The sequence below is a fragment of the Podarcis gaigeae genome, assembly GCF_964106915.1.
Source record: "Podarcis gaigeae genome assembly, chromosome: 11".
NCBI classification, from domain to species: Eukaryota; Metazoa; Chordata; class Lepidosauria; order Squamata; family Lacertidae; genus Podarcis; species Podarcis gaigeae.
In genome coordinates, this window is record NC_139687.1 from 23,176,193 (window position 1) to 23,200,554 (window position 24,362).

Here is a 24,362-nt window from a genome sequence, read left to right on the forward strand (position 1 = left end):
ATTAAAGTGAGCTTACTTCCACGTAAACACACATGCTGTAGTAATTTTATGCACCTTCCAAGTCTCAAATGCATAGGCATCTCATTACTATTTATAAAGGGGGAGACAATAATCAAATCCCAAAGTTAAAATTATTACTTGTATGCTTTTAAAAATTTCCCAAATACATTATCTAGCAACAGTTGTAGATGACTGAATTCCTTTTTTGTTTATCATTTGTACTACTGCTTCCCACATACAAAATATTCGCATGCTTGTTCAGTACACGTTCATAGATGTATTACAAATAGCTTGCCTGGTATGCATCGTATGTTATTTTAGCAGCTCCATCCCATACTGCGGTAAGCTGGACCACAACTGGTCTTCCAGAAGGGGACAATACTTTAACTCGAGGTGTATTCACGTAGACTGAAACCACTGATGAGCGTTCTTGTTCTGTAGGGTTATAAATCAAAAGGTACCTGCAAGAAATGTTGCCAGATCTTTACAAAAACAAAGTTATTTGATCAAAGACTTCTTTTTTCACCTTAATTACCAAGATAGGAAGTTATACCAAGAAAACATTAAAACAAAAAGAATACATAGGCACAAAGCATCTAATTGCACAATGCATCTAATATGCTAGCTAGTTACTAAGAGTTTTTCTTTTAAGAACACTTTTGAAGGAAAAAAAATTGAAAAGTTCTTGGCAAATCTTTTTCAGATAAATCTATTCATTTACTAGTCACCTGAAGTGTTTCATGTCTAGAGCCTCAAAATACAGTTTAATATGGTGTGTATATTCTCTTAAAAGCATATGCAACTTGTTGAAATTACTTTCTATCATTCGGTTGGGTTCAAATGAGTTTCCTTTGTTGGAGGAAACATTTGTTGGAGGAAACATTTTCCTCCTTCAGAAAGGTACTTTTGAGATCTATCTGCAAAACACTGGAAATCACCCAACAAACGAAGCCAAGTATTGTAGCTGAATCAAAGAACATCTGGACAGTTGCTATTTCTTAGCCCAAACCACAAGCAATTAGTATAGAAAGAAACGATGCAGCTATATCTTAAAATATGCATTCACATAAATTAAAGATAGAGAAAAACTGTTGGAATATAATGAAAACACTGGTATACATTTTATCAATTTCTGTTCTTACACTTTCTATCACACTACTTTGTCTCAGGTGATTTCTTGCAGGAGCGCAACTGTAAGCTGCACTGGTCAATGTGAATATACTGACATGACCTCTATTTAAAAAGTTGATATTTAAAGAATCCAAAAAGTTAAAAGCAACTGAATGACCCTTTCCCAATAAAATTCATCCAAAATTAACCTGAGAACAATGGCAAAGAAGAGTATTTATATTGCTAAACATTCAGATACCCCTTGTTTGAGTTACTCCCCATGTTCACTGGCATCTAAGAGATGTGCAAGCGTCACCCACTTTCACATGATCAACTCACGTGTGACCGCGTATACATGCAGTGACGGGAAATAAATAATTCGATTCAAACCAGGAAGGAGTTCTTGTGGCTCACGAAAAGACCAACCCCAGAGCCGGAAGAGGGTATCAGTGAAGGTGGAGGAAGCCCTGAAGAGACTGGGCTTTGTTTATGCTGCTCAGCCTCCCCGCCTAACAGCTGATGTGTGGGGTAGTGCAGCCGCCGTTGCCGCCACTTTCCCACACATCCCTCCAGCCTGCTGCCAGCTCCACAGCTTCAATTCTAGTTGTGGATATTTTTGGATAAAACATTCTTCTTCTTTTTTGTATGGATTGAGGGGAGAGTGGCAGAGATGGCACTTCACACAACTTCATTTATGCACACGCAGGCCTGCAATGTAACCCCCACGTAAGTGGGGGATGCCTGTACTAGTGAAACTCATCACGACGACGTGGTTATATATATGCACCACCCAGTTTTTCATCTCACCACTAGGAAGTACCAGCATGCCTTAAGCCTTGACCTTCTCAAGATTTATTCTGTTCTCTGTACAAGAGAACATATCTTATTCATTCAAATGTAGAACTACAGTTGTCTCTAACTTTACACGAGCTGCAACAAATTATGAGACACACCGCTTGCACTTCAACAGTTCAATCTAAGACACAAATATTTAAAATGATGGCATAAATTTTTCCGTGGGGAAAAAATGGCAGGAAATGTGTTGGGGTTTTTTGCATATTATTTTTATGTAGTGTAAATTCAATGTCCTTCATAGACATAGCCAGCCTAGGCTTGCATAGACTATGTAGATGCTTGATTCTGAGATATATTATTATTAATTATGTGGTGTCATCTATGTACATGGTACTTTCCATGGAATGGGAGAACAGATCCCCACCTCAAAGTTGCCTCTAATCTCTCTGAATTTTAACGTCTGTGAATAATAATAATAATAACAATAATAATAATTTTATTTTTACCTCACCCTTCTGGCTGGTTTCTAGGCATCTTACAACATATCTAAAACATAATAAAAACATCAATCCTTAAAAACCTTCCTATACAGGGCTGCCTTCAGATGTCTTCTAAAAGTCAGATAGTTGTTTATTTCCTTGACATCTGAAGGGAAGGTGCCACTACCGAGAAGAATTTCACAACAGAAATTCAGGCCATATAAGAACTTAATTCTCTCTCTCTCTCTCTCTCTCTCTCTCCCCCCCCCCCTCTCTCTCTCTCCCCTTCAGCATAGTGTCTTTAAGAGATATTGATACAAAAGGAAAACCAAGTGACAAGTTGTTCTTGTTTCCACATCATCTGAACAGCAATTTAAAAATAATTGCTGCCTGAAATTGTCCTTGAATCTCCAAGCAGTGCAGATGTGGAAGTCCTATGTCAGATTAAAAACAAAGATGCACATGAACAGGAAGTTGCAATGCAGAAATATTATCCAAAGCCACTCTCTGGTGGGGGAAGGTCAGAGAATAATTTAATGATAAATGTACCTAGAACCCCCAAAAGTTGAGGTCAACCAAACTCAACCATGTATTAAAATGTAACTGGGGAACAAACAGAAGGGAAGGTGAAAGAGGAAATTAGGAGTCCAATAAGAAGAGGAAACTTATATTGTGATTTTAGTCAACAATTAAGTCCGCAATTTGGGAAATGAAAACACCATGCAAACAATTAAGCCCTGTCAATTTCAGGTACACAATTGTGTGTTTTACATTTATGCCTAATACAGCTCTGCGATACTATTTTAAAAGCTTTGCATCAGTTCCATCACTTAAAACACCATGTCACCTGTAACAAGATAATATCTACAATAAAAATCAAGACACCACACTCACAAAAGACTCTACTTCACTCATACTATGTAGCACAGCACAACATCCACCCATGTGGAAAGACAAATGCTAGATGTAGCCCACCCACAAAAAAAAAACACAACAAGCATGGAGGCAGGTTTACTGAAGGAGGCTTTCCGTACCATCTAAAAAGGTCCCGTTAAAACTGGACTTAAGACAAGAACTCGGAGAAACTGAACATCTACCTCTGTTTCAGAGGCAATAGGCAGCTGTGCTGCTCTCACCATTCAGAGCACTTCTTTGTGGCACTGCCTCAGGGTCTATTGCTGGAATTGATTTCTTCCTTCAAAAATTTAAAATTGCTCTCCTGTTTCCATCAGCCAGAAAGACCCTGAAGAAAAAAATTTCCAGTCAGAACATTTTACCCCAGATTCAGTAGTGAGGCTGGGCCTAGTCCATCATTAAAGTGCTCTCCAAAATGCCAATGACTCCTCACACCACTAAGTTTTCTCTGACTCTTAACTGCCACATTCCACGAAAATAACTCTATTCTGTTTTTTTTATATAATATTTTTTATTAGTTTTATGAAATACAGAAAAAAGAATAAAGAGCATATTATAAAAGTAAAAAAAGAAAGTTACAAATTTTCTTATTCTTTTTTCCAAATCTACTGGACTTCCCCGCGTCCTCCCAACCCTGCATTCTCTGTGATACATAACATCTGCAATTTGTTAACTTGTTTCAATACTTATTGTATCTTCCATTTTATCATGTTACCCAATTTCAAATATATTATGACCCAAATCATGTACGTTTTCATTTTAACACAATAAAGTTGTTTCATTATTCTATCTCTGACTTCTTGTACCTTAATTTCCATTTCTTTAATTTAACATTACTGAAGCTAGAATTTCCTGAAAGGTGCGTTTTTTAACATTCATACAACTTATAATGTTTTTCCAAATAGTCTTTAAATTTTTTCCAGTCCTCCTCGATTGTTTCTTCTCCCAAGTCTCGGATTCTGCCAGTCATTTCGGCCAGTTCCATGTAGTCCATCAACTGTGTGTGCCATTCCTCCAGTGTGGGTAAATCTTGTGTCTTCCAATGTTTTGCAATCAGGATCCTTGCTGCTGTAGTAGCGTACATAAAAAAGGTTCTGTCCTTCTTAAGCACTCTCTGGTCCACCATGCCCAGGAGGAAGGCCTCTGGTTTCTTAGGTAAGGTAAATCTAAGTACCTTTTTTAGTTCATTATGAATCATTTCCCAAAAGGCCTTCACTTTCGGGCAGGTCCACTCTATTCTGGAAGGTACCTGAGCTTTGGGCTCATGCACTAAAACTGGTGGTGGCCACCATTAAGAGTTTTCACGAACAAAAAAGTGCCCCTTATGAAGTCTTAGGGGCATTAGTAGTACAACCAAATGAGGTCATAACGATCTGATTGCCCACACACAATAGTAACAGAACAGATGTTCTCAATAAGATTACCAAAGAACATTTTCCAGAGACAGACGCCACCACCTGCTGCTCTTAACCCTTTTCAAGAAAAACACTTACCTCTATAGTGCCAGAGATACTTTCAAGCAGAATTCATACATAAACATATACCGGACATGGCATCATATAAATTGCAACTAGGATTAAATTTCATCAAATCTGCTCTGAAGCAGGAAAATTTAATGAAACTCCTTCAATGATATACAGTGGTACCTCGCAAGACGAAATTAATTCGTTCTGCGAGTTTTTTCATCTTGCGAATTTTTCATCTTGCGAAGCACCCAAAATCCAAAAACCCCAAAAAAGCTTTAAAAGTTTAACTTACCAAATGGCTGCAAAAGAAGTTTTGGAAAAGCTTCAAAAATCACCAAAGTCTTCAAAAATCTCAAAAAAGGCTTTTAAGAAAAAGAAAAAGGAAACAAACTTGCAAGACGTTTTCGTCTTGCGAAGCAAGCCCATAGGGAAATTCGTCTTGCGAAGCAACTCAAAAAACGAAAACTCTTTCGCCTTGCGAGTTTTTCGTCTTACGAGGCATTCGTCTTGCGAGGTACCACTGTAGTACTATATCTTCCAGCGTTTTGATTATTTTGTTGTTGTTGTTTAGTTGTTTAGTCGTATCCAACTCTTCGTGACCCCATGGACCAGAGCACGCCAGGCACTCCTGTCTTCCACTGCCTCCCGCAGTTTGGTCAAACTCATGTCTGTAGCTTCGAGAACACTGTCCAACCATCTTGTCCTCTGTCGTCCCCTTCTCCTTGTACCCTCCATCTTTCCCAACATCAGGGTCTTTTCCAGGGAGTCTTCTCTTCTCATGAGGTGGCCAAAGTATTGGAGCCTCAGCTTCAGGATCTGTCCTTCCAGTGAGCACTCAGGGCTGATTTCCTTAAGAATGGGCGTGTTTGATCTTCTTGCAGTCCATGGGACTCTCAAGATTATGATTATGCAACAGCCAAATAGTTTATTGTGATGATGATTATAGTAGTAGTAATTATTATTATTATTATTATTATTATTATTATTATTATTATTATTTCTTCAGTGGTCACAAGATACAGAAATAAAGTGCAGGTTTGATAAAAAGGCAAATGTCTGCTTCTGAGAAAGCGAAGATGCTCTACTGTTAGGTGACCATGAATATTAATGTAAGGTAATATGCAACCTCACACCCAAAATCTCATCTCTCAAAGCCTTAGAATATAAGTCAAAAGCCAACAATATGAATGTTTTTAATATCTCTGCCAAAAGTAGGGGGGAAACCTGAATAAGAGCTAAACTCGTATTTAAACTCGAAAACAATGTCTACAGAGAAAGAAATAATAATAAAGTCCAAACTTGAGCAGGTTTCTCAAGCAAATTGTACAAGGGAAAACGAAGTAGCATTACAAAATCTGTTCTACTACATGTATTTCCTTACAGCAACATGTATGCAAAACAAGAGACTAATGGCCAAAAAAAGAACCGCCATGACAACACTCCTTCATGGAACTGAGCTGAGGCCTAAAGGCTTTCATATGCACACCCCACACTATTTTGCCCAATCACACTGCAAATATGATACACAATTCAGGGGATGAGATTGGACTTTTGAGCATTGACAGCAATATTATAACCAATATTCATATACTACTTACATTCATATAATATATGAATTTAAGTCCTAAATGGCTTAGGATCTAAATATTTGATGGGTTGTCTGCTCCCATATAAGGGACGCAGGTGGCACTGTGGTCTAAACCACAGAGCCTAGGGCTTGCTGATCAGAAGGTCGGTGGTTCAAATCCCTGCAATGGGGAGAGCTCCTGTTGCTTGGTCCCTGCTCCTGCCAACCTAGCAGTTCGAAAGCACGTCAAAGTGCAAGTAGATAAATAGGTACCGCTCCGGCAGGAAGGTAAACAGTGTTTCGGTGCGCTGCTTTGGTTCGCCAGAAGCGGCTTAGTCATGCTGGCCACATGATCTGGAAAAACTGTCTGCAGACAAATGTCGGCTCCCTCGGCCAGTAAAGCGAAATGAGCGCCGCAACCCCAGAGTCGTCTGCGACTGGACCTAACGGTCAGGGGTCCCTTTACCTTTACCTGCTCCCATATAAGATTTCCTGAAAATGACATCAGGTGAGTATGCCCTCTTAATGGTGCTAAATTTGCATTATGAACTAAGAGTATGAGTGTGTGTTCTCAGCACCTTTTGGGGGAATGTTCTCTCCTCACAGATCTGACAGGCGTCAACCCTGATGGGTTATTGGTGCCAGTTAAAAACCATTTTTATCTACTCAGGCTTTGGGCAGAACTGGTTGTGGGGGTAGGCAGCTTGTCCCTGCTGGAATCACTGGTATGTGATATGTGATTATGGGTTTATGTCAGGCATAGACAAACTCAGCCCTCCAGTTTTTTTGGGACTACAACTCCGATCATCCCTACCTAACAGGACCAGTGGTCAGAGATGATGGGAACTGTAGTCTCAAAACAACTGGAGGGCTGAGTTTGCCTATGCCTGGTTTATGTTATTAATTCTCGGTATTTTGCATTTGTTTTTATACATTGTGCCCTACTTTGGGATTATTTTAATAAACAGTGGGCTAAATTGCCAAAACAAACGATTCAAATATCTCATATATCTCATCAATCACGTTATATTCCTGTGCATACCATCTTCATGTTTTATGAGATAGCAGTATATACTTTTATATTTAAAAAAACATTCTCCATTTAATCCTTTATGTCTAACCATTTTCTATAATCCCAGTAGAAGCAGAAGCACTTTGCACTCAAAACTCTAAATTCTCATCTACTTCATAATTTACTCCAAAAGACATCCTGCATCTCTGCCAATTCAACAAATACTTCAAGATCCATGATCCATTGATGACAAAAGTGCATGCAAATCTGCCAATTTTTTTAACTCCACAGAAAATCTCTACCACAATGCTACATGCTCTGGTGGATTTTACAAGGGAAAATGAAGCAGCACTAAAAATGCCACTCCATTATATGAAGCAATCACAATAATTATTTAAATGAAAGCATCCACTTAGAGGTGACAATATTGCACAGCATAGGTACACTTCAATAGTTTTATTTAAGTTTGTTTCTTCAAAGAAATTTTAATTAGGCAAAGGTTACCTTTATTTTTTCACATCTGTTTGTATTTACTGTTCATAGCTACTCTAAATAAGATTTGGTGTTCAACCTTACCACTACACTCACAAGCAATAAATACTTTCAGCTCAATTGAATCTTTCAACTACCAACTGAGTCTCTGAGACAGAGCCAGAACAAGCAATTATGAGTCCGTGGCGCCAGTGCTCTAGACCCCAATCCTGTTAAATTCACCTTTTCCTTTATTGCTCTCATCTCTCTCAAACATCCTCCCCTTCCTGCTAACAATCTTAAGAGCAACTCTGTTCTGATCATATCCCTAAATTCTGAAGTCACTGGGTTTTTGTTTTCCTCTATGTAGCCACAAAATGATTACAAAACTTGAGTGCTTACCCCCACACTCTCAACATGTTCCTGAACTGACTTCATCACTCACTTCTCTCAGGTACACAAAACTCCCGTTGTTCTAGGCACATTTTGCAACATGGAACTTCATTAGGGTGAGCAGTTTTTGAGTTCTGGGTGCAGTACTGTGCCTAAGATTTCAGATTAAAACTGCAGAGTGGGAGGAAAGGAGGGCCTTTTTCTACCTCCCCACTTCCAGCTGCTCTCTGAGGACTGGGGAAGAGACCCTCTTAAGAAGACTGGGGAAGAGACCCTCTTAGAGGGGTGGGCAGGGGAAGGACTAGACCATGTGAAAAATGATTGTAATATTTTAGCAGCAATTCATTCATTTTCAGCTTTGTATTCTTGTTGTAAAAAAAAAAGTGCGCCTGGACATTCTGTTGTTGAACCCATAACCTAGATTTAAGGAGCCATTTAGCTCCTATTTTTCATATCTCTGTTTCTAATACTGCACAAACACTCATGGTTGGTGAACATATGCTGCTGTCTCTATTCTTTCACCTATTTTCCTTATTAGGCGGTATAAAATAAAACATAGTATTTTTCATAGTACAGGTGGTTCTGTTAAACTAGTATGTTGCCTTGCTGCTGACCTAATGCCATAAACCACAACAAGGTGAGGACTCCGAGCAAACCCAATGAAATCAATGCACTTAAGTGTACCGATTTCAATGTGACTACACAAAGTACGTAGGTTAGATATCATATCACAGCTTGGGTGATAACCTATGGGGGGGGGGGGACTACTAATAGCAGCAAATGGCTATACATTAAAGTCCGGTTGATTTTCAAAGTTATGTTAGGACTCTCTTGCAACCTGAAGAGGCAGAACACCCCCCCCCAAAAATGGCAAGATCTATAGATAACTGTAAGAAACTGAGTATGTCACAAGCTGTATGCTGCCTACCACAACCACCATGTATAAATATCAGCTAAATAAACAAGCATGAGCCTGAGAAAGATTTATTTATTTTACTGAATTCAACAGTAAAAATATTTCCTGAAAAATCAAAACAAAAGCCTACAAACAGTATCTGACTACACACAAGTCTGGAAGAGGTAAAGCAAAGAGAGGCACTGGAAGAAATCCGATTAAAAGTAAAGATAGCACAGACCTCTGCCTGCTCTCTCCTGACGAGTTATGACGATTCCTAGACTTTTGGACCTTTGCTGCATTTATTTATTGTAGTACAGTGGCCAAGGGCATAAATTATGAGATGAAGGTTCTTGATTTCAAGCTCAAGTTTTTAATAAGTAATAATAAAGTTGTGCAAGCTTAGAAGACCATTGTAAGAAATGGTGAAAAATGATATTGGAAGTACTTTCAGCACACTGAGTAAAAGTTAGTTGAATACAATCCAGTGTACACCCACTGAAATTAATGGACCTAAGTTAGTCATGGTCATTAATTTCAATGGGTGTACTCTGAGTAAAAGTTAACTTTTATATTTATATAGTACACTGCAGTATATTTTACCCTTCTTAAGAAGTCAGAAACATGTACCAAATTTTAAGCCATACCTTTACAAACTTTTACAGAATCCCAAAGCCTAATATAATATTTTCTAACATTTTTAAAAAATGTCCTAAGCACTTTTCTTCAAATGTATCAATGATTTCTGCAAATATTACAATTGTGGTAAAAGAATCAATAGGTGGCATTCAAAGGTGTTTCCCACTTGTGGAATTAATATCCACTCACCTAATCCACTCACCTACTTTGGTCTTGCCCTGGCTCCCACTCTCAGACAAAAGACTCAGAGGACTCTCAGCTCAGGAAATCCCAAAGAATTTATTGATAAATCAGCACACAGTCTCAGTATCAGCTCTAAGTACAGAATACATCATTCATGAGAGTTCTAGGATCACGGCTAGGCATAAGCAGGCACCATCACAGGACCAGTTGGTTACGTGGTTCTTATCCCCAGCGAAAACCTTGCAAGGGAGCACTCCTACAAGGGGAGCTGCTGGGTCTGTTCAGATGGTGGCATGTCTTTCGTGATGGGTACAGAGTCCAACTCCGTACCTCTAAACTCAGCTGGCTTGGCCGAATGGCTACCTGCCTCTTTGGCTACCCTGGAAACTTTGTGCTCAGGAGACTGAATAGGAACTGACCCAGCAGACTCCTGCACCCTTACAGAAGAAGTCAGCATCAGTGCCACACAACCTTCTTCTCCATCACTACTGGAAACTTCCCCACCTCCAACTGAGGCTCTTGTCCTCTGACAGATCCTGGCATGCCTACCCTTGTCCTGGCTGTGGCACATGACAGCTCCGAAGGTTGAGTTGAAAGACCCATGGCTGCAGGGAAAGAAAGCCCTGCTGCATTCACTTGCGGCACAGGATAATCACCTAGTACCTGCACCAGGTAATCAGACCATGGGTTTTTATCTAGCACAGATATGCAAAGAAAGATATACAGTGGTTATATCGGGTTACATACGCTTAAGGTTACATACGCTTCAGGTTACAGACTCCGCTAACCCAGAAATAGTGCTTCAGGTTAAGAACTTTGCTTCAGGACGAGAACAGAAATCGTGCTCTGGCGGCGCGGCGGCAGCAGGACGCCCCATTAGCTAAAGTGGTGCTTCAGGTTAAGAACAGTTTCAGGTTAAGAACGGACCTCTGGAACGAATTAAGTACTTAACCCGAGGTATCACTGTAACCACATTGCCTGTTCCAAAATTAGGTTTACAGTCATACCTCAGGTTGAAGTTTCTTCAGGTTGAGCGCTTTCGGGTTGCGTTCCGCGGTGACCCGGAAGTAACGGAACACATTACTTCCAGGTTTCGCCGCTCGCGCATGCACAGATGGTCAAAATGACGTCATGCACATGCACAAAAGCAGCAAATCACGACCCGCACACACGCGGGTTGCGTTTACTTCAGGATGCGAACGGGGTTCCGGAACGGATCCTGTTCGTATCCAGAGGTACCACTGTACATGCATTTATAACACCACCCATAGTCTCCTCACCAACATTATATCCAAGACAACTGAGTTCTAATGCTTATACAAAGCATTCTGTAAGACAGGCAACTCCTAAATTGCAACCTTTGCAAACTAACCAGACGTTCTATGGTGACAACCCATAACCCTCTGAAATGCTCTACATCAGCCTCAACCTGGTGGCCTCCTGATGGTTCAGATACAACTCCCTTCGGCTCCAGCCATCCTATTTAGGACCAATGGGGGTTGTCCTTCAAACATCTGGAGTGCATCAAGTTGGCATGCAACCCTCTTGAGACCTATCAAAAATTACTTCAGAAGTTCGTAAGCAGAAGATAAGAAAGCTGTACAATCTTTGCTGAGCCTCAAAGTATTTATTGCTGAGCAATAAATACTTAAGCAGTACTTGGGCTAGGCCACTCCTCGCCTCCTCTCCCCCACTCAAGTATTATTGGTTACGGTTGCCATACCGAACGAGACTAACAAAAGTGCTGATCTCATGGCAAAACAAAGCATGTGAAGAACTTCCATATACTAGAAAAGAGAAATTCAGAGTCTCCATGGCACTGTTTTCAACATATTGGCAATATTATTAGAAGCTGCACAAACACCACTTCCAATTTCAATTCCTTCCAATTCCTCAGGTTAGAAAAGAGAAAGGGGTCTTGACCACAGGTTTCATAGCCCTGCTTTGAGGAACGCAGGGCAGTACTATGAGGGCCACCCCTATGGCTGCAATCCCTTATGACAGCAACAGAGATATCTGCTGTAACTATTACCACGGACAACTAGGCAATTACAAAGTTTCAGTGTTATTCAATTCTGTACAAACTTGCACACAACATACTGATTTAAAACACCACATTTCTGAACTAAATAAGATACCTATAATATTAATAAAGAGGTATTCCTAGTGTTTCTTCTTGAAATGAGCTACAGTTCGAGCCCAAAAAACCCCACCAAACTGCAAATTCCGAAACACTACAGTAATCAATTCTTTCACCTAGTTTATTTGCTACCAATATTGTTGTTCAAGACTGAGAAATACTGAAGTATATCAAGACATTATGCTACACAGATACTATGCAATAGTATAGTACACAGTACACCGTATAATATAGTAAACAGATACTAAGACATTTTCAACAATAAGCAGCATCAGGTTTTGTTTTTTGTTTTTTTTAAAAAAGAGTGAATAAATTATGTTTTACTGAACCCTACTGCTCAGTGCTTCTGTGACTATTTCACAGCAGATTAAAAAGGCATTGTCATGGTTACCTTTCTTAGCTAGAGGTGTATCTATCACCTTCATTGTAGAGCTTTCAGCAGATGCTGAAGACACACCTCTTTACTTTGGTCTTTGACATCCTTTATTTATTTATTTAAACAGTGTTGGTTCGTTATTTTAATGATTTTGTCTGATATTAAATTGTATGACTATATTGTTGTAACTCGCCGTGAGACGTTATGGTGAGGGCTACGTAAGTCATCCTATAAATAAATATGTATTTAAGTGTCTGGTTATTAGAACAGTTTTTCAAGCAAAGCATAAGCTTTGAGATGAGATATAGATGATACTTTGTTTTCTCAATGTCACCCTACTACTAAATCCTCAAATGTATTTCTTTTAAAAAAAACCAACTATGGCTTTAGACTTGGCATATAAAAAAATGCAAACATAAATGAAATGTCACTGCTTTGGGGGTTATCTATAACTTTTCTTCCTCCCACCCAAGCTTCCTATTCTAATTTCTTCATAATTCATGAACTATCCTATTTTTATGAGCTAAATTTGCTTTATTTTTATTTCATAAAATGTATACACTGTAAATAAGGAAATCTCATCTCTATTTACAAAAAAAGATAAAACATTAACTAAAAATTAATTTACTGCAACTATACCACCTTGATTTTGTAATTTTAGCAAGTCCCGTAATACCTCCTTGAAACGGAATAGTTTATTTTTTAAAAAAATCAAAACAATAGTAGAACTTTTAACATTCTGCGTATTCTCATGTATTAAGAAAGAAAGCATTTACCTTGGCTGTTTACTCAGTTCTATGACAGTCTTGTGGGGCAAAGAGTCTTGCGTGGACTGCGCATCATCCTTCCAATGGGAAAAATGTTGAGGTTACTTGCAGATACAACACAGAGCATAAGAAGAAAAGTCTATTTGAAAATTCACCTAGGCTGCAACCCTGTACCCACTTATCTGGCAGCAAGTCTCATGGAACTCAGTGGATAGGACTGGGCTGCTGAACAGAGTTGAGCCTGCCATACCACAGAATGCACGGGGTCATTCGAATCCCATTCACTTTATTTTTAAGGAAGTATACTGATCCCTCTTTTAGTTTTAAATGTTCTGAGGGTGGCTTATAAAATTTAGTAATAAAATCAAATCCACCAATAAAATGGCTTGGGATCCAAATTTATGAATGAGTGCCTCTCTCCACACTAATTCTCCTACGCTTTGAGACCTTCAGGGACCTTCTTATTTCAGAAGTCATCAGTCAAAAGGGAAGGCTACTTCAGTGGCAACGTCCTGGGCCTTTGGAACATCCTTCCCAATATTGCAAATCTTCTGGTGCCCTGTAAAATCGTTGTTGACTGACCCAGATTTTTCAAATCCATTGCAAATTAATTGTATGCACTGCACTTTATACTTTTGTTTTTGTATTACCATGACTGATGGTCCACTGCCCTCAAAGTCTAAGGGTGCGGAAAAAATGTTTAAGCCACCACCACAAGATAAAGCAGATAAAAGGAAGCACTGATCTCAGCAAGAATTAACAGGTAGCAAGCCACACACCACTGAGAGAGCCTCTCCCCATCACTATCTGCCTCAACCTCAGATGACGAAGACACCTGGAAGAAGGGACCTGAAGTAGGTATCAGTGCACAAATAGTTCAAGTTGAAGTAAATGACTGCTCTAGGCAACTCAGCTCCCCAGTCTGGGAATTTGGAACTCTTTAATCATGCAAATTATACAAGATGTGATTTGTCGTGCTTTCATGCTACAGTTTCATACAGTCAAGCTATTTTAAACTCAAATAAGAAATAACCAATGAAATAACATTACTGGAGGGAAAGGTTTTTCATTTTTATTCACTATTTAACTATTTGAGAAGCCAACTGGCAATTGTTATAACCAGTCACAGTACCTACCCTCTTGCAAGCACAGTTAGTTTAGGTGTAACATTCACTGTACTACAATTTAACTTGGTCACCCAGTATAATTGTATTATACAGTACCTTGTAAACGATGTAGGCACCTAACAGTGTCCGTTCACTCAAAGAATGAATTTGTCAATGAAACAGGATGGGAAGGGATGCCATTTTCAGCAATTTTCCCTCCCCCTGCAACCCCCCTAAATCTGCGCAGGGGGTTTGAAAGGAACACTGAAAATTATCTCTCTTCCCCTCATGCCACTGACATTCTTTTCATCAAGAGCACAGAGTTGAACACCACATGAAGTAAATGGCTAATACGTTCACCAGCAAAATTTAGCACATTCCTTCTCCCAAACCTTTTTTTTAATGGTATGATTACAAAAAAATGTTGTCCAGACTGCATTAGGTGCCAGGTGAGGTGCATAATGCATCCAACCATCTCATGCTAAGAACCTAAAACAATACTGGTCTATTCACCAACACAATTTTGGCCTTCTTCATGATTATAAGGATTATTACCATAAACTCACCATTGTAAGAAATGGGGTTGATGGGTTGTAATGATACATTTCTTGGTCCTTTAGAATAAGAACGTGAGCAGAATCAGTGATAATTTTCTTCACGTTTATTAACGAATGGAATAGCCTGTGAACAAAATAAATACTGCAGCTGTAGGAGGTTGGATTCAAACATTCTTTATGTTAAAGGGCTACAAAAAAAGCAGCAATTACTAAGTGTTGACTAACACAAAGCTATTAATATGTTTACTTAAATACAAAATCAGGAGAAGTTTGTCCAAAATAGGAGACCAAATAATCAGATCTCCCCTCAAGCCAGGAAACACACCACAGGCAGTATGAAATGCATGACACTTACCTAGTGCCATAATCCACAACAACCCAGTCTTTAGCTGTTCCTGTGATAGCATCATGATGTTGAAAAAGTCCCAAGTTTCTTCTCGCCTCTGTTAGTAATTTGTAGTGGTCCACCGAAGGAAATACTTTCATTTTCTCAGTTTTTTTAGACTGTACTAGAGCCAAGGAGTAAAGAATTTCAGCAGCCCTGAAACAAAAAAAATATTATTATTTTTTTAAAAAATGTTTACAATATTTGTATACCACCTTTCAACATAAAGGTTCCCCAAGAGGTTTCCATAATAGAACTGAACAAGACTTACAACATCCTATTATTCACTTCACCAATGAGAAGCTACTTTCTTTCAAGGGTCTGAAACACAAGGCTTAAACACAAAGCCTTAAGTATTAAAACTTGTTCATGTTTAGAACTACTTAAAATACACCTAGCATCTATTGCAAGCTCTGGTTCCTGTTTTCCTCAAGCACATTTGATATGTTGTCATGTGATCAAGTCTTCACCAACTTTCTCTTAAGCTACTTTCTGCTATACGCAAAGCCATTGGAGCAGATTGTTTTGGGAAAGGAATTAAACTGGACCCAATGGTATATACAAAGACACACACCTGACCGTTCAATACCGTCTTCACCAGCAGTATGTCATGCAAACTAACAAATCCCTAGCTAGCTCTCGGGGGGTAAAGCAAGAAGAAAGCAACCTAACTAGCTTCTAACGTCAAATAATCTTTGCACAATAGGGTGCACCGTTGACTACAGAGCTAAGTATTCACACAAGTTGCTTTTAACTATTTGAAAGAACCAACTTTGGTGTGGTGCGCCATTTTGCCACTCCACCTACATTTCCTTTCCCAAGAAGAACTCAAAATACAGTGGTACTTCGGGTTACATACACTTCAGGTTACAGACTCTGCTAACCCAGAAATAATGCTTCAGGTTAAGAACTTTGCTTCAGGATAAGAACAGAAATCATGCTCCGGGGGCGCAGCAGCAGCAGGAGGCCACATTAGCTAAAATGGTGCTTCAGGTTAAGAACAGTTTCAGGTTAAGTACGGACCTCCAGAACGAATTAAGTACTTAACCTGAGGTACCACTGTACAGGAAATGCTAGAAAACTCCAAACTAAAAATGTATCAAACAGATTTGCTGAAACATGGGAGGAAAAGAACAGGAGATGAGTAACTCCCCCAACACAAAACACCATTCACAGGCAAATGGAAGCACCAACCTTTCTTTCCAACCCCCCCCCCCAGCACTTCCTTTCAAAAGAAGCGTTGCAAGACCAATCATGCCAGTCAATCTGGCCCTTTAGCTAGAGGACAACCCAGCACTCCTAGTCCCACACTACATTGTTCAGGGAAACAGGCACAAGATCAGTACAACTGGAAGTAACCCCACGTTTGAAGTAGTGCAAACTAACTCAAACTTAAGGAAAAACCCCACAGGGGGATCCCCTGCCCCCAAAAAGCCGGTGACCCTACTTACCTTAAATATGACTCTAGAATCCTATCTAGGCGTTTGTAGAAGGGGCGTGAGGTAAAATATCCACTCCAGTAATGATTATCTCTGTCTGCATATGTGAAGAAATCGCCACTCAGAACAGGAAACACTGAATTACTGTTCTTTTCATCCAAATTACTAGCTTTACGGAGAGCCTCAAAATAATCTGACAAAGTCCCAAACTGAGCCTGAAGCAAATTAAAATATGGTATATAAGTTCTTTACACTGCGTTCAGTCGAAGCACATTTTGTTCTTGGAGATCGATGTTTTTGGCAGGCATCTGCTGTTCTGTTTCAGTGCTGAAGCTCACGTTGCTTCCATTAGCTCTGGAATGGAACCTACCCTCATCCTTTCTCCACCCTACCCCACCTTCTCTGTAGACATAAATCATGAATCTTCAAGTTTGAGAATTTATAGAGAGAGTCTAAGAATTACATTCAGTGTTCATGCATACAGTAAGCCAGCAAGTTACATGGGAGTTACATCCCAGGGTTCACGCTGGAAGTAAAAACTGTAGATAGTCAAAACATGCTGTGCCATGGCGGGTGGGACTGCCAAATACTCTCCCCCCAACACACACACACCTGCCCCCCGTTTTAAATGCCAAGCATGTAAAGTCACCTGAATACAACTTAGTTGTATATCACCTACATTTTCTTAAAACATGTGTAGGCATATGCAAACTATGAAGTATATTCATCTGTGTTCAAGGTGGCTTACTTCACCTGGATTCATTCTAGAGTTCTTTCTATCACTGAGAATGCATAACCAACCAGCAAAAAAGCAAAACTGAAGTTTAAATGAACCGTGAAGGCATTGAAATCCGTTTAACAACTGACTTATAGTAGGAATGTACCTTACCTTAACATGGAACTCTGGGTGAGAATTCATGTAATCAAAAAGCTTCTGATAATTTTGATACTGCTGATCCCATTCTGAACTCTCAGTGTAGCGGAAATCATCTCCCAGTGGAGCCAACAAAACTTTGGTGCGGAAAAGCTTCGATTTCTTTCTGTACTGATCTAAAATCATCCATGCCCTTGGGAAAAAAATAAAATTTGAGGGGGAAAGATAGAATAAGTGGATAAACCAACATGAACAGATATTTTGCAACAATACTCATTCTTACTAAATCTGCAAAATTTCACCTGACTGGGGTGAATTAAAGTTTTCTAAAAGAGTTATGGCAGCCAAGTTGATTTGATTCCAATAGTTCTGACCTACAGTTCTGACATCAGAATTGAGGAGGAAGAGCAGCTGGACTAAATGGTTTTTATAATGATTGCAAGTTGGGGCACAACTCTTCAAAATAAATAAATAAACAAACTGGTGCAACCCAGTCCTATGCATGCTTCTTGAAAACGAAGTCCCACCAAGTTCAATGTGACAATATTCCAAAGTATATATAAGTCTGTAGCCTTAGATGATTTGTGTTCAGTCAGTACAAGGAGCACAAATACAACAATGCTTCTTTTATAGTTTAAATTCCATGCAAATCACATGGAATTTAATTCCATGTAATTTCCTCTGTTCTCAAGTACATCTAATCTTTGCAGTTCATGGTCCATAAGTACAGTGGTATCTCGGGTTACAGACGCTTCAGGTTACAGACTCCACTAACCCAGAAATAGTATCTCGGGTTAAGAACTTTGCTTCAGGATGAGAACAGAAATCGCGCGGCGGCAGTGGGAGGCCCAATTAGCTAAAGTGGTGCCTCAGGTTAAGAACAGTTTCAGGTTAAGAACGGACCTCTAGAACGAATTAAGTTCTTAACCCGAGGTACCACTGTAACATATTTTCCCCCACATCCACTAAAATCAACAGATTCTTTTTTTAAAGGATTCATTTTTTAAAACAATGATGGATGACAGCAGACTTAGGTGTCTGTACTATAAAAACTGCCTAATCCCAATCCACCGAGAACACCCTTTCAAGAAATTGAGAGCTTCTGTCTTACAACAGAAAGGATATTCTGCTCAAGGAATGCTTCCAAGAGCTTTAGTTTAAGAAAATCCCAGGACAGTTGCAACGATCATAAAACACTCTTAGTCAAAAACATAGGGTAAAGACTGTAAAGTTAAAACAAGCTTAGTTTGCCCACAGGGAGATCTGTATAAGCAAAAAGGTAATTTACCCAGCTTGGAAAAGAAATCAAACTGGGTGCCAGATAAGACCGATAGGGTGGGGTTGTCAATGCGGGGCATTCTCTCCTGTTACCACTTGCCTCCCTTCAGAATAGAAGGAGGGAAGAGACCTCTGATATTAGTATTCATCCAGGCTCATGTGGGGCATTGATGGTCCTTATAAATATTTAGCTAGTAAAGAATTCTCAACTCAGTTTATTCTCATTTCCTAGTTTTGTATATATGTCCAAATTCTTCAGAACTGCCACAAGATACAAAACACTTCAGAAGAAAACAATAACGATTGAAGGACATCAAAAGCAATAGAGAGGTACCTTGGTTTACAAACTTAATCGGAAGTCCTTTCTTAAACCAAAGCATTATTAAACCAAGGCGCACTTTCCCTAATGAGGCCTCTCACTGCCGGTGCCCTTCCACCCTTCGGCTTCCGTTCTTAGACCAAGGTAAAGTTCGCAAACACTACTTCTGGTTTTGTGGAGTTTGTAAACTGAATAGTTCGTAAACAGGGCTGTTTGTAGACTGAGGTACCACTGTACAGTTGTACCTTGGATCCTGAACGCCTTGCGAGTCAAACGTTTTGGCTCCCGAACACCGCAAACCCGGAAGTGAGTGTTGTGGTTTGCAAACGTTCTTTGGAACCCAAACATCCGACGGGACTTCTGCTGCTTCCTGCAGCAAATCAGAAGCTGTGCTTTGGTTTCTGAATGTTTTGGAAGTCAAATAGTCTTCTGGAACGTATTCCGTTCGACTTCCAAGGTACGACTGTATTGTAAAGCCTATTCCAGATTAATGATTGTTCAAAGACAAGGTGCAGCTCCCTGCACAAAGTGAGACTTCATCCCAAGGGATTCAGGGCCATTGTCGCCGTCTGAAAATATGAGACAAGCCACCTGAAGGGTCAGCGAGATCACCCATGCCTCTTGACAAAGCCAACTTTTATTCATATTAAAATTATTTAATTTCCACATCCTACATACTTTGAATTTAGATGGTTGAATTTGTTCCAAGATATGACTGGCCGTGAAATTAATAGGCAGCACTGTGTACTTACCTGTGCTGAACGTTTCCAGAATGAATGGCTTCAGGAGGAACTCTCCAGGGACAACTGACTCTTCCTCCAGGAAGGCGCTTAAAATCAAATTGGCAGCAAATTTTAGGATCTGGTCCGCAAGTGTGAGGAATATCATAGCTATAAAAAGGCATCATGTGGCAGAGAATATCCGTATTAGATCCCAAATCTAGAATTAAAATAGGCAAGATAAAGATAAAAGGAATACTCTGTCCTTTCTCATTCATATCTCATTCATGCCCATTACATGACATGCCTTTTCTCGAACAAGAACATTTCAGAGAATTTTTATTTACACCAGTAAAACATGGTAAAGGTAAAGGACCCCTGGATGGTTAAGTCCAGTCAAAGGCGACTATGGGGTTGCAGCGCTTATCTCCCTTTCAGGCCGAGGGAGCCAGTGTTTGTCCACAGACAGCTTTCCGGGTCATGTGGCCAGCATGACTAAACCGCTTCTGGTGCAACAGAACACCGTGATGCAAACCAGAGTGAACAGAAATGCCGTTTACCTTCCCACCACAGCGGTACCTATTTATCTACTTGCACTGGCGTGCTTTCAAACTGCTAGGTTGGCAGGAGCTAGGACAGAGCAACGGGAGCTCACCCCACCGCAGGGATTCGAACCACTGACCTTCTGATCGGCAAGCCCAAGAGGTTCAGTGGTTTAGACCAAAGCACCACCTGCGTCCCATTTCCACCGGTAATTAGCTCCAGGTATGCTCTTTGGCCTGTACTTTTTTTGACAAGTCTACTGATGTAATACAGTAGTCCATGTTTGGTATCTATGTCACTTTAGGCCATGTCTCCCTAGGTCTGTTATTTAGTGCGCCCATTTAGAAGGACCCATCATGAGCCAAAAAACTGTCATTCCATCTTATCAGCTGACAGAATTAGTACTTTAATAATTTCCCATTCTATAATCTGAAATTGCAGTTGGAAGGCCTTTGGAAGACTGCTGGATCACAGCCAACTGTAACAAGTTTTGCAGCTATAAATGGTCTTAGGACGTAAGCTACCTCCCATACCTGTGTACCTGGTAAGCTTTGCAAACCTGGCAATGATACCCAAACTGCCAATAATTCGCCACACATTAAAAATAATTCACTGTATATTCAATCCAGTAAGCTTCTGTTATTCGAGTTAACATGAGGTAAACCAGATTGATTGCTCACAAATACTTCAATAACTCAGTGTCTTAAAGATAAATATAACAGTGTTAAGTAAAGAATAGTGCAGAGAAACCCAATGAAATACAATGCCAGGTTACCCTGAAATGCCAAATTCAATACGGAAGAGATTGAAACAGCTTCAGAAGCAACAGGTCTAAGCCCCGGCTCAAAAACATAGAAACGGCATCTTAATAAAGCAATCTATCATTAGAGACTTACAAACATTGTGTTTCTAAAAAGGAGACTTTGAAAGTTGATCATCTTCATCAGTGCATTTAAGCTAGCCCACTGAAGTCGGGGGGGGGGGGGGAGAATGGTTCCAGTCCTTAGACCCAACCCATCTACTCCAAGCTTTCCTCAATTTTTATTTTATAAAGTTCCTTTATTATCCTTGTTAGCACTGTCTACTCTGCAGAGGCAAAGAAGGAAGAGAAACCAAGCAGCCCCCAAAACAGGGTAAACTAAATTTTGATCAATTCCACCACCCAGTTTTACTCAATGGATTTTTTTCAAAGCAATGTCAAAAAACCTGCCTGCTGAACAAAACAAGAATACTGGCAAATAAATCTGTTTAGAGCCATAACCACACTTTTTTGAGCCATAGATACAATCATAATCTCACTTGTTGCATAATTTTAAATCCCTTAATTATATACTGTACATTGGCCTTGGGGTTCTTTGTGGTATTGCTTAACAATATGTTGTGTGCTTTGCTTATTAGTTCTTGTTGTGTATGCCAAACTTTGAAATTGGCAAGTGTGCTGTACAAAGAATTTGGGACACCACATTTCCTTGCATAAACTTAACATGCCAAATATAGTTGAGACAACTTCCTACAGCAATGGAGGATTAAGTTTAATAAGGATGTTTTCTGGTGCCAAATAGTTTCCAGGCTAGGTTTGCCATATGTCCGGATTTTCCTGGGCATTACCAGGATTTTCAAAGGTGGAATTGACATCCAGGGGAATTTTCGAAAAGCAGCACTTTGTCATGGATCTTAGGCAAGTCAACTTTCGGGGTGCCCCGATTTTTACTTTTTGAAATATGGCAACTTTAGCCCAGGCACTTTCCAACATTAGTTTCCCTCTATAAGTATAACCTTTGCCTCTGTCTCAAAAAGAAAGAATTGCCTGAAACACTTTCTATCTTCAGTTTTCCAAAGCAAACTCCAATTATTCCTCAATCACTAAGGACAAAGAAAGAATCTCTTTGTTTGCCAGGATGAGCTTTAAATAGCTATATTACGTAGTCACTCCTGGCTTTTCAAACTTTAAGGTGCTGCTTTCAGTACTTTATGTGATATGACATAGGTGAGCTCCACATGCAATTTCTTGAAGGTCACTGAGCATTTTCAGAGTTCTGTAAAAGTAACACTCATTTAACACCTTAACATCCTTGTGACCTGCAATCTGGAAATAGCTAAAAGGAGTATAAAGAAATGCCAAAAATAATCCTATTTTCCACTGCTGATCCCTTCCCCATGACATGGCTTCAATGAACACTGACCAACGTGATTACAATTATTGTATATTTTAACCTACTACCCACCACAGTTTTCAAGAAAAAAAATCTGTTATGAAGACCTGTTTTGACAATTCCAGTGCAAGATGAACGCTGGGCAAGTGTGAACGCTGTACTAAACCATGGCTTAATTCTAAATGGCGGCGCCTCAGCATGCCTGAGAGAAGAAGGTTCACACATTTCCCTCTACCCCGTGCTAAACATTAACCAACCACTGTTGTAAGTCAGAATTCCTGACTTACCCATAAAACTAAGTAAAGGTTATTTGAAACTGAAAGCAAACATTACAGAAGGTCTCCTCCTAACTGCAAGAGAAGAAAAAGAACATGAGCCAATGCTTTACTTAGGCTCCATCACATAGCGCTAAACCATGGTTTAGCATTATGTGCAAACCAGCCCATTATCTTTTCATTTCTGAATAGCTATATTTTTGTGTTTCAGCAAAACCGAGCAAGACTCCTGCAGCACCTTACAAACTGAAATCTATTATAGTATGAGCTTTCGCTAGACTAAAGTCTAGTGCATCGGATGAATAGTGTATTGCATGTAGTTCTATAAATCATTTTGAAGTTACAAATTAGTTCTGAAGATAGCAACATAGAAAACTCTATTATCTATTAAATGTTCCGGGTCAAAGCAAGACCTTACAGTTTCAAAGTATTTGTTGCTATGGCAGTTCTTGGCATAAGGTCATGCAAAAAAGGAATACGTACCCCAATTCTGTCTCCAAAAAAATTCTAGTGTCTTCTGGGCTGCATGATACTTTTTAATTGAATAATGAACTCTCTGTATAAGCATATTGGAAAATCCAGTGCGTTTCAAAAGATAAGCCATGGTTGGTGAATGTCCAAAGGGATCAACTGCCCAACCAGATTTTGGTTTCACTCCTAATAAAAAAAAAGAATACACGTTGAAAACAGTGGAATAAAAATGAAAGTGCACCTAGTCTTGCACAGTTAAGATCTCATCCTATAGAAACTCAAATCCTTACCACTTAACTACGTGAAAAGAAGGGGGGGGGCAACCCAGAAATTTAATTTACTTATCAGGGAAGAGCTTTTATAATTCGGCTAGTGTTTGTTTATGCACCTGCGGATTCATGGAAAAATTTTTTTTTTCTCGTATCAAAAATGTCTGGCTCGCACCCCTAACCAAGTATGCAAGAATGAAAACAAAACAGCATGGCTAAAAATGACATTCCACTTGTCTACAGGACTGCAATTATACTTTACTAATTGAAGTTGTTGTTTTTCAAGTGGCATTTATTTTAAGGATTCTTTCTACGCAATTTTTAATTGCTTAAGTTTCAAATTACACATTGGGAATGTCAAGACTGCAATCTCTTAATAATTATTAAGAGACTAGCATGCTCATCCTCCCACATGTAGTTTTTAAAAGAAACTAACCACTGTGCATTATGTTGGCACCAATTTTGACCATTAGTAGCTCAATCATGTTTTTTTTTCCTTCAAAGCAGGGCACTTTGAAGCTAGTCGTGATTAAAATTACACTACAATAGATTATGACCAGGAAAGCATTTAAAAATGATTACTATGGCAAACCACTGCAGTCTATGGATAAAAATAATCAATAGCAGTAAGTAACTGAATTATTTATTCTGATCTGTAGGTGGTAAGAAATCTGCCGCACTAACAGTTTTAGGCTTAACTGAGTTCTCTTACGTGTTTTCACAATGACATCTGCTTCCTCTATAACTCTGGGTAAAGCGAGTTTCG

The 24,362-nt window shown here is 39.5% G+C and overlaps 1 protein-coding gene across 1 annotated transcript in view; it reads right to left on the minus strand.

The window, feature by feature from the left end:
- The window catches only part of MAN2A1 (mannosidase alpha class 2A member 1), a 58,617-nt gene that overhangs the window by 13,235 nt on the left and 21,020 nt on the right, over positions 1 to 24,362 (minus strand). The window contains exons 6-13 of the mRNA XM_083702222.1: positions 23,340 to 23,513; positions 19,919 to 20,105; positions 17,585 to 17,762; positions 16,708 to 16,910; positions 15,227 to 15,412; positions 14,881 to 14,995; positions 13,218 to 13,285; positions 296 to 461 (exon numbers count right to left, since the gene is read on the minus strand). Of these exons, the coding sequence (XP_083558348.1) occupies positions 296 to 461; positions 13,218 to 13,285; positions 14,881 to 14,995; positions 15,227 to 15,412; positions 16,708 to 16,910; positions 17,585 to 17,762; positions 19,919 to 20,105; positions 23,340 to 23,513 (1,277 nt within the window). The remainder of the gene's footprint in view (positions 1 to 295; positions 462 to 13,217; positions 13,286 to 14,880; positions 14,996 to 15,226; positions 15,413 to 16,707; positions 16,911 to 17,584; positions 17,763 to 19,918; positions 20,106 to 23,339; positions 23,514 to 24,362) is intronic.